This window comes from Schistocerca serialis, chromosome 5 (genome assembly GCF_023864345.2).
Source record: "Schistocerca serialis cubense isolate TAMUIC-IGC-003099 chromosome 5, iqSchSeri2.2, whole genome shotgun sequence".
Lineage (NCBI taxonomy): Eukaryota > Metazoa > Arthropoda > Insecta > Orthoptera > Acrididae > Schistocerca > Schistocerca serialis.
In genome coordinates this window covers 59,958,403-59,969,982 of record NC_064642.1, presented here as the reverse complement: position 1 = coordinate 59,969,982, position 11,580 = coordinate 59,958,403, and the positions used below count along the sequence as shown (strand labels likewise).

Genomic DNA, 11,580 nt, shown 5'->3' with positions numbered 1-11,580 from the left:
GTTCAGTGAAGGGATGACAAAAGTGGAGGCAGCCAGGAACATTTGCATCATGTATGGGGATAATGCCATTGAATGGTGCACAGCAGGAAAATGGTTTTCTTGTTTTAAGGAGGGACTGTTTTGACATTAGTGGCTCTCCATGTCCAGGAAGACATTCAGAGCTTGAAGAAGATCATTTAAACACATTAATCCACAATTTTCCTTGTCAGTGTACTCAAGAACTGGCAAGTGTGATGAACTGTGATCATTTGGCCATTGTGCAACATTTTCATGCAATGAGGAAGGTTAAAAAATTCTGTGTGTTGGTAGTGCAGACAAAATCACAAAAATCAGCAGGTAGCCATATGTGCACAACTACTTGTTCATCATCAATTGCCTCATGCACGACACCAATGATTACTATCCTACATTGTTACTGGGGACAAGAGATGGTGGTGTTATGCTAACATAAGGAAAAGAAAGGAATGGTTGTGCCCAAACAAAAGAGCAACTCTCTGTACAAATGCCTATGTGCAGCCACAAAAGATAATGTTAGATGTCTGATGGGACAGCAACAGTGTAGTGTACTACAGATTGCTTCCCCAAGGTGCAACCGTCACTGCTGACATTTATTGTCAACATCTGAGATAAAAAGACGCTATACAGGAGTTGGATTGAAAAGTCATTCCATAACCCCTGATTCACCTGATCTTGCACCCTCAGATTTTCATCATTTCCACTCTTTATCAAAAAACTTTAAAGGAACTTTTTTTGCAGATGAAAATGCACTCTGAACATGGATAGATGAGTTGGCCTCAGAAATCACAATTTCTACACTCACAGAGCAAAAAGTTATCCCAGCGTTGGAAGTCTGTTTTTAATAGTGAAGGATAATATATTATTCCCCCCCATGAACCATGGACCTTGCCGTTGGTGGGGAGGCTTGCGTGCCTCAGCGATACAGATAGCCGTACCGTAGGGGCAACCACAACGGAGGGGTATCTGTTGAGAGGCCAGACAAACGTGTGATTCCTGAAGAGGGGCAGCAGCCTTTTCAGTAGTTGCAAGGGCAACAGTGTGGATGATTGACTGATCTGGCCTTGTAACAATAACCAAAACGGCCTTGCTGTGCTGGTACTGCGAACGGCTGAAAGCAAGGGGAAACTACAGCCGTAATTTTTCCCGAGGGCATGCAGCTTTACTGTATGATTACATGATGATGGCGTCCTCTTGGGTAAAATATTCCGGAGGTAAAATAGTCCCCCATTCGGATCTCCGGGCGGGGACTACTCAAGAGGATGTCGTTATCAGGAGAAAGAAAACTGGCATTCTACGGATCGGAGCGTGGAATGTCAGATCCCTTAATCGGGCAGGTAGGTTAGAAAATTTAAAACGGGAAATGGATAGGTTGAAGTTATAGTGGGAATTAGTGAAGTTAGGTGGCAGGAGGAACAAGACTTCTGGTCAGGTGACTACAGGGTTATAAACACAAAATCAAATAGGGGTAATGCAGGAGTAGGTTTAATAATGAATAGGAAAATAGGAATGCGGGTAAGCTACTACAAACAGCATAGTGAACGCATTATTGTGGCCAAGATAGATACGAAGCCCACACCTACTACAGTAGTACAAGTTTATATGCCAACTAGCTCTGCAGATGACGAAGAAATTGAAGAAATGTATGATGAAATAAAAGAAATTATTCGGATTGTGAAGGGAAACGAAAATTTAATAGTCATGGGTGACTGGAATTCGAGTGTAGGAAAAGGGAGAGAAGGAAACATAGTAGGTGAATATGGATTGGGGGACAGAAATGAAAGAGGAAGCCGCCTGGTAGAATTTTGCACAGAGCACAACATAATCATAACTAACACTTGGTTTAAGAATCATGAAAGAAGGTTGTATACATGGAAGAACCCTGGAGATACTAAAAGGTATCAGATTATATAATGGTAAGACAGAGATTTAGGAACCAGGTTTTAAATTGTAAGACATTTCCAGGGGCAGATGTGGACTCTGACCACAATCTATTGGTTATGACCTGTAGATTAAAACTGAAGAAACTGCAAAAAGGTGGGAATTTAAGGAGATGGGACCTGGATAAACTAAAAGAACCAGAGGTTGTACAGAGATTCAGGGAGAGCATAAGGGAGCAATTGACAGGAATGGGGGAAATAAATACAGTAGAAGAAGAATGGGTAGCTTTGAGGGATGAAGTAGTGAAGGCAGCAGAGGATCAAGTAGGTAAAAGGACGAGGGCTAGTAGAAATCCTTGGGTAACAGAACAAATATTGAATTTATTTGATGAAAGGAGAAAATATAAAAATGCAGTAAGTGAAACAGGCAAAAAGGAATACAAACGTCTCAAAAATGAGATCGACAGGAAGTGCAAAATGGCTAAGCAGGGATGGCTAGAGGACAAATGTAAGGATGTAGAGGCCTATCTCACTAGGGGTAAGATAGATACCGCCTACAGGAAAATTAAAGAGACCTTTGGAGATAAGAGAACGACTTGTATGAATATCAAGAGCTCAGATGGAAACCCAGTTCTAAGCAAAGAAGGGAAAGCAGAAAGGTGGAAGGAGTACATAGAGGGACTATACAAGGGCGATGTACTTGAGGACGATATTATGGAAATGGAAGAAGATGTAGAGGAAGATGAAATGGGAGATATGATACTGCGTGAAGAGTTTGACAGAGCACTGAAAGACCTGAGTCGAAACAAGGCCCCCGGAGTAGACAATATTCCATTGGAACTACTGACGGCCGTGGGAGAGCCAGTCCTGACAAAACTCTACCATCTGGCGAGCAAGATGTATGAAACAGGCGAAATACCCTCAGACTTCAAGAAGAATATAATAATTCCAATCCCAAAGAAAGCAGGTGTTGACAGATGTGAAAATTACCGAACTATCAGCTTAATAAGTCACAGCTGCAAAATACTAACACGAATTCTTTACAGACGAATGGAAAAACTAGTAGAAGCCAACCTCGGGGAAGATCAGTTTGGATTCCGTAGAAACACTGGAACACGTGAGGCAATACTGACCTTACGACTTATCTTAGAAGAAAGATTAAGGAAAGGCAAACCTACGTTTCTAGCATTTGTAGACTTAGAGAAAGCTTTTGACAATGTTGACTGGAATACTCTCTTTCAAATTCTAAAGGTGGCAGGGGTAAAATACAGGGAGCGAAAGGCTATTTACAATTTGTACAGAAACCAGATGGCAGTTATAAGAGTCGAGGGACATGAAAGGGAAGCAGTGGTTGGGAAGGGAGTAAGACAGGGTTGTAGCCTCTCCCCGATGTTGTTCAATCTGTATATTGAGCAAGCAGTAAAGGAAACAAAAGAAAAATTCGGAGTAGGTATTAAAATCCATGGAGAAGAAATAAAAACTTTGAGGTTCGCTGATGACATTGTAATTCTGTCAGAGACAGCAAAGGACTTGGAAGAGCAGTTGAATGGAATGGACAGTGTCTTGAAAGGAGGATATAAGATGAACATCAACAAAAGCAAAACAAGGATAATGGAATGTAGTCGAATTAAGTCGGGTGATGCTGAGGGAATTAGATTAGGAAGTGAGGCACTTAAAGTAGTAAAGGAGTTTTGCTATTTGGGGAGCAAAATAACTGATGATGGTCGAAGTAGAGAGGATATAAAATGTAGGCTGGCAATGGCAAAGAAAGCGTTTCTGAAGAAGAGATATTTGTTAACATCCTGTATTGATTTAAGTGTCAGGAAGTCATTTCTGAAAGTATTCGTATGGAGTGTAGCCGTGTATGGAAGTGAAACATGGACGATAAATAGTTTGGACAAGAAGAGAATAGAAGCTTTCGAAATGTGGTGCTACAGAAGAATGCTGAAGATTAGATGGGTAGATCACATAACTAATGAGGAAGTATTGAATAGGATTGGGGAGAAGAGAAGTTTGTGGCACAACTTGACCAGAAGAAGGGATCGGTTGGTAGGACATGTTATGAGGCATCAAGGGATCACCAATTTAGTATTGGAGGGCAGCGTGGAGGGTAAAAATCGTAGAGGGAGACCAAGAGATGAATACACTAAGCAGATTCAGAAGGATGTAGGTTGCAGTAGGTACTGGGAGATGAAGAAGCTTGCACAGAATAGAGTAGCATGGAGAGCTGCATCAAACCAGTCTCAGGACTGAAGACCACAACAACAACAACAACAACAATATATTATTGATAACTAAAGACTCTGTTATGTGTGTTTATTGTGTTTATTAAACTTGTTGAAAAATGTTACGAACTTACGCACCGACCAATAACAAGTAGTCATTTACAAACCTGTAAATGATTAGCTTGTACAATTTTTTAAGTTGTGTCTGCAAAGTTTTATTCAGTTGACCCAGAGTGTGGGCTTTACCAGGGTAGAGTGTCAGGGGTTTGTGTTTCAGGCTGATGTAGGTGACTGAATGATGACGGGGGAGAATAAACACAGAAAAAGTTAATTTTAACCTTAAAGTTTATACTGCATGTCAGTTAACAGAGTGACTTTCATAACTGAGGTGCCTCCACACTGAAATAAAGTTCTTATACAGAGACAGTGACTGCTTATCACTGCTCCATCTGTTAACAGAAATCATCATATAAGATCAAAAGAGCCTCGCAATTTAACCCTAGCCTGTAACTCTGACTCCTACTGCCTACTATGTGTCCTCTGCCAACTTCTACTTACTGACTTGTTTGTACCTGTGGACAGTAGGTCCACAAGTTTTATTTCACTTTCCCCTTCAATGCTGCCTGTCGCAGACATGATGTGCCTTACTGGCTAACTTGGTTAGTTATTCTTCAACAATCTTTCAGAGAATAAGTAGAGGGGACAGGAAGTCTCTCTCAACAGGCCTACAGAATAAGTCCTGAGTCTTTCATTGGCCTCTTTCTATGGTGTAGCATAGTCCCCACCACAAGTCTGCCTAAGAGCGCTCTCTCTCTCTCTCTCTCTCTCTCTCTCTCTCTCTCTCTCTCTCTCTCTCTCTCTCACATTTTTCATTCTTTTATTGTCCAAGAACTTCACCTCATAATTCCTGTCAAATAACTTATTTTATAGGCCTCCCATGTTGCACCCCTCTGAGCAGAAACGTGTGACCTTTGTGGCTGGTTCAGCCATGCCAAAGCTCCGTTTTTATTTTATGTATTTCTTACAGGATTTGGCCTTTTAGCTATGGACACAACACCATTATACATCAGAAATTTGATACATGGGACTAACAAATCAGTTACTTTACTCTCCATCATAGTATCAGCTGAAATGCAGGTACTGGAGCCATTAATAAAATTAACTTGACATCTTGCTTTCTTAAATTGTTGGCTTAGCACCTAAACCATGTACAGTTTATAGTACACAGTCTCTTTTGCATCATAAAATTTATTAAGGTAGTTGTTAATAAATGTTACTGCACAGCTGAGCCATTTCTAATGACCTTGTTGTGGATGAGACATTCTCCCCCCCCCCCCCCCCCTCCTGTCCCCTCCCTCCCTCCACAACTGAGATTGTCAACTACATACTAAATTCTGACCACTTGCAGTTTACTACATTCCATTGTGATAAATATTACCAAGAAAGCTATATTGTAGCATAAACTGAACTGTGACACCTGTTAAGCACCTTCTTGAGAGATTTTTCTTGTATAGTCAAGCATTTCTGTGTGGACATCAAATCTTTGTTCAGTGCATTGCTATGATATCTCTTTCTTATAAAACTAAATATTAAGATTTGTTGCTCACAGAACACCAAAATATAAGAAGTGCAGTGTTCGTGTTATGACACAAAAGAAGAATGACAACATTGATTCTAGTGACCTGGCAGTGAACTCTATTAGCTGACAATATTTTTCATTTATGCTTTGTGGGTAGGATTCATAGTCTGGCTGCAATGTGTGTTCCTGAAACATTTTTGTGGCTTCCCAAAGTAATTTATTTGAGGAATCTCAATCAAAATTAACTTCTTGTAAGTGGGGTTCACAGTTGTGCAAAATTTTGTAAATGACATTGTGGTCACCTTTTGACTATGAAATTGTTTATTTGTAAAACTCAGTATTGCTATTTCATCCATGTGGCTACTTTCAAGTGGAAATAATTGGGCTTCAGCACATGGAAAAACCTAAAAATCAGCTTACATTTCAGTTCCTCAGCTGACATTCCTGTTCCTCAGATGATTATTAGGTTTTGACGTATGCCAAAGTGCAATTATCTCCCCTTGATAATAGCCACATGACTGAAATTGTAATCACTGTTAGTTCATAGATATCAGAGTTCAGTTCTGATCAACACCACACATATACAAATGTGCAGGTAGGTTACTGTTTCCACTTGCATATTTGAAATGAGAAAACACTTCATTATTGTCTTTAATTGATGTAAATGAATGAGCTGGTTTTACGTGTTCACAGTCATCTATGTTCTTCAGTATGTAGCCTGCTTCGTAAGCTAAGGTCTGGCGATCTTCTGCAGACTCTCATCATCTGAGTAAGCGTTAGTTCCTAACTGAGGCATATCATTGTCAATACAACCGCGCAACTCACTTTCATGTAAATGTTAATTACTAGCATTATTTGCCAAAAAGTGAAACAAATTGTTCAGTGGAATGTTATTATTTTCATAATTTCTTAAAACTTGTGGTTTTAAAAGGCAAAGTCTTAAGATTGACAATACGTAGTCAGAGCTTGTACAATGTGAAAAAAAAGTCAAGTTTGTGTTAGCAATACCATGTTGCCTTATACAACAAAAGAGATTCACTAGAGCATCATGATTGAACACCTTTAAATTTAGCACTTAAAGTCAGTTTCTTTTAAGATCTTCCACAAAAAAGACAGATTGTAATGGTATCTGCCAATCTTGTATAAAACTACACACATTAGTCTCATTTGTACATATTTTCAAATCTGTAATGTGCCTGCTGCCTATTTCATTCTGTATGCTATATAACATTTCTGTATGTGTTGTATTTTTTGACAAAGCACACTTAAATATTGTTTTATCTTTTGGATACTGCTCATTGCTGTTGAGTGTTTCAGAGAGACTATTTATCTTCTTTACAAACTCAGTTATGTGTATAGCCTCAGAAGTAATAACTGTGTAGACACACATGTTTCAGTTGCTGTAGCAACTGTTTGGTTCATTTGTGCAGCAGCAGTTTTCACCTTCATTTTGACAGGAACCAGAAAAGTTAAAATGTTATTCTTTTAGTTTAGGTAGAGTTTTGAATCACTTTTTTGATACAAAAAGAAAAGTGCACTAATGTGTTCCAACTTTGCTTCCTTGTAATGTCCAAATTTGTTTTTTATTATCTATCAAAACATTAAAGTGTTTCTGACCAGAGAAACCGAACAAAGATAGTCAAGACATTACACAAGACATTACAACTGCAGATCAAATCTGGGGCAACATGTAGCAACATTCAGTGGAGTCCAGTTCAGCTCCCACAGTACAATGTAATATCAAATAAAGCATTTTTTATACAAATGCTAAAAAATCCACATGTGTTATTAATAGGTAGGATCAATTTCAGCAGAAACCAATGCAAGAGAATAATTTTTGTATTCCAAAAAAAATTTCAAGGGAAATAATATAAGTCTCATGCTTTTGTCATTGAAGTTATAAAAAGAGTTTACTAAACACAGCAGCATTAAGTAATGTGGATGTACATTCACTCTACACTAAACAATCCATTAAATGTAAAAAAAGTACAAAAAGCAGATGTGAACGAAAATTAAGTAGAATACAGCAATATACTTACAACACAATAGATTGAGTAAAACACTAACACACACACACACAAATATTCATGTAGGAATCCACAGAACACCACGCAATGAAACCAGCTTCGGTTTTATGCGAAACAAAAAATAAATATGGAATCATTTAGACCATCCAATATTAAGGTTATGAGTAAAAATCAACCAGAATACAAACAATACATCTACATCAAAATTTAAAGTTGAAATCAGGAACGCAGTGCTATGAAACCAGCTTGTGTTTTGAACATAATAAAAACAAATGTGGAAGACTTTAAATCACCCAGAAAAAAAATGGGATGACTAAGGTTGTAGTCAGGGCTTAATTTTGGCCAGAATGGTGTTCCTGCACCTCTCAAGGTTTTTTTTTACTCGCCTGAAAAAGGTTGGCACTGGAAGTTTCAAATACTACACATGTATTAAGCCACAATGTAACTGTAAAAGTTCAGCTTCATTCCTTGGTTGTTATTAATACATAACATATTGATAACCTTCATCTTGACTGGCTTTTGTTTATGACTGCCAGCAATCTCAATATAACTAAGATAAGTTAGCTTCATTCATATTATGGGGACTTCCATATTGAAATGTGTTACTTATTTGTAGTAATGGATATGAACTTGAACCAGTCCAGTTTTAATACAACTCACTTAGTTGAAGACAAATGACATTTAAAACATATAGTAAACATCTAATTCCGTGTCTCATGTCACATCGTGATATGTTATTCCTAACTCTTTGGGGAATTCAAAATTGTATGTGACCCCTATGGGCCATGAATATCTTTGTCATTCGTTGCTAAATGCTTTTTTAATACTGACTTCATGTTCACTAAGCTGGTACAGTACAGCTGTTTCAACATTACAGCTGGTAGCAGTTGAAAACCTGATGCCATAGTCACAAACACTACCGGCTGTGTCCACATGTATCAAGCAGAACTAAGGAGCAAAGTGGCACTGCCATGGGGACAGATGGTAACATCTGTTGTTTATATTAAATCTTGTGGTTTTGTTGTTTTCATTATAAGAAATTGTTTTTAAAACATGACTTTCAGAACAGTAGTTTGTGTTTTACCACAAAGCCATTACTGCCATCTCTGAAGAATGCCTCAAGTAGAAATTGGCCAAGAGTTTGTTTTTATGATGTGATAGTTTTTACTCCACTAGCTAATGTTGTCCAAGCAGCAACTCGCTAAAATCTCCTTCTGTATGTGTACTGTTTTTCACCGCTCTTAAGATTCTGTAATACTGTTATTGTGTACCTTGATGTCATTATTTGCACAGTTTACAGATCTTTCATCATGATGTAATATTTATCTAACTCGTCAACCACCCCACATTTATACTTGTAACTGCACTGATGGGTACTGAAAAGACAGCTCTCTATTTATACAACATAGATTTGTTCAGAATATGATGGTAAATCTTGGTAAAGTCTCACTCTGTGTTGTTAAACATTTTCGTAAGTTTCCTGTTTTTCCCATGTTATAGTCAGTTATCATGATTCATTCTTAGTGCGGCCAACTTCCACGAACACCTGTTGTCTTATATGTACCTTTTGACTAATTCTTTACTTTTGTTTTCTGCAGGACCCATTGTTGATGTATCCTCACAATGAGGGTGTGGTAAGAGATATCCAGGCACCAGGTTCCCCACTTGCAGAAAAAAAGCTGCATTCAAAAACTGCCAGTTTTCAGAGTCATATGCAAAATGTTGGTAACAAAGCATTAGAAACTTTCAAAAGTCATTGTCAGGATCTCTTTGAAAGTGACAATGAACAAGAAAAAGCTGTTCAAGAAGTACAAAATCTAATCGAACTATAAGTTACAGATATATTTTACCTCATACAATATTTATTTTTCATCCGGTGACTGTATTTATAAGTAAGCAGATTTTGAATGGAGTACAATTTCATCATTGCAAACATTATCATTTTCAGAAGATCTCTTGTACACTTGATTCTCCTTCATAGCATTTAAGATACATTATATCAGCTGATCTCTTGTATTTAATTCTTTATTATAATTGCTAGGGCAGTGATTGGTCTCAGCATCTCCTATACCTTATTGTAATTGCTAGGCAAGTTAAGCAGAGCCTGTTCATTTTGTGATAAAACTGATAAAAAGGGAACAATCATTTTTGCCTAACAAGTTGCATTTTACTGGATGTAAGAAAATATAAATTGTATGTTACATAGGAGAAATATACACCCACCTGAAATACACATCAGTTGCTATGAATTTAGGGCCAGGAGACTGAAAGAGGGCAGAGTATGTTCTCTTGTTAAGAGATTAACACCTTGGGAAAATTGGTGATGGCTGGCTGAGGTGGAGATTGGAAGAGTGTCAGTGTGAGAGCTGGTGCTAACACAATGGTGAGGTGTTCAGTAACAAAGTGCCAAATGTTTCAGTCCTCATTTTTTCCAAATGGTGAATTGAAAATGGGGAAATATAGCTATCAGATTTATCTACATTTTAACTGAAAATTATGGGGAGACAGGCATGTAATTGTCAGCAATTCAGTGAAGAGCAGAAAAACATTTGGGAAAGAGTGTGAGCAAAGGTCTGTGATGTTAAATTGAAGAATGTATTGTTTTAAGTGCACTGTACTATTTCTGACCAAATAATTTATCTGTCCTAATAAGAAAGACATTAAATATTTTCACACTTCTGTCACTATTTGTTTTGGTAATGAATAACTTGGGTGATGCTGAACATGTGTAGAAATTATATTTCATATAGTATCACAATTTTGTGTTCCTGGTATTTAAGTGTCGGTGAGCTGCCTAATTTAGTACAATGCTGCATTGAATAAGATGAAGCAACTAGTGTGTCTGAAAAGTGTTTACTAACTTCACACTTGCAGAATATGCCTAATAATGATGCAAGGGAGTTGATGTGTTTGTTACTGTGATATTAAGTGATAGTATTCTACTTAATATGCCAGTTAGTAATTGCTCAAAGATATCAGATGTTGTTAATTTTTAAACATGGAACACCCTACTGACATCTTTCGATATTTTACATAATTATCTGTAAATTTAGTGTAAATACAGACTTGCGGCAAATGAAACAGAGGGAAATTATTTATGTAATGTATTTTTGAAATGATAAAGTGTAGAAGTTATAGCCTATGATATTTAAAAAATATTTATGATACAGCAGTATTATAAGAGATAAGCATAGTATAGTCATGATATGATTAGATTTTACATACTTAGGTCCTTACTATTATTGTAAGTGTACTACTCTGTATCAATTGTGTAATGTTATCATTTGAATCGTATTTTGGTATTCAGATTATGTCTCAAGAGTGTAACCAGTAGATTCTAGGTGAGAACATTGACCGTATTTACTCGAATCTAAGCCGCACCTGAAAAATGAGACTCGAAATCAAGGAAAAAAAGTTTTCCCGAATCTAAGCCGCACCTGAAATTTGAGACTCGAAATTCAAGGGGGGGGAGAAGTTTTAGGTCGCACCTCCAAATCGAAACAAAGTTGGTCCATTGAAATATGAGACAATTTAGGTCGAATGAATGACGATACAGCTATAGTAGTTTGGTTCGAGTCGTAAGCTTAGCAGTTAAGCTTTACCAGGTAGCCATTGCTTTGCGTCTGGCGCTCCGTCCGTATTTATACGGGTACCCTTCCTTTTTAAAGTGCTTCGTCTGGTTTGAATTGATTGCTTATTTTTCTTTGATCTGATAAGTGCCGTTCTCTTTCTTATAGGTGTTTACTTCACTTTAAGCTGAAAATGCATTACTGTACTGTGTCATGCATTGTTTGTCGCTTCTGATAAGAGTATTTACGGCCTGTCGCCGCTCGCGGCATGGCTTGCTATTGCGC

General features: G+C 37.7%; 1 protein-coding gene across 1 annotated transcript in view; it reads left to right on the top strand.

The window, feature by feature from the left end:
* The window catches only part of LOC126480857 (pleckstrin homology domain-containing family J member 1-like), a 51,629-nt gene extending 40,517 nt beyond the window's left edge, over window positions 1-11,112 (top strand). The window contains exon 5 of the mRNA XM_050104225.1: window positions 9,325-11,112. Coding sequence (XP_049960182.1) covers window positions 9,325-9,558 — 234 coding nt within the window. The 3' untranslated portion in view covers window positions 9,559-11,112. The remainder of the gene's footprint in view (window positions 1-9,324) is intronic.
* The last annotated feature ends 468 nt before the right edge of the window (window positions 11,113-11,580 follow it).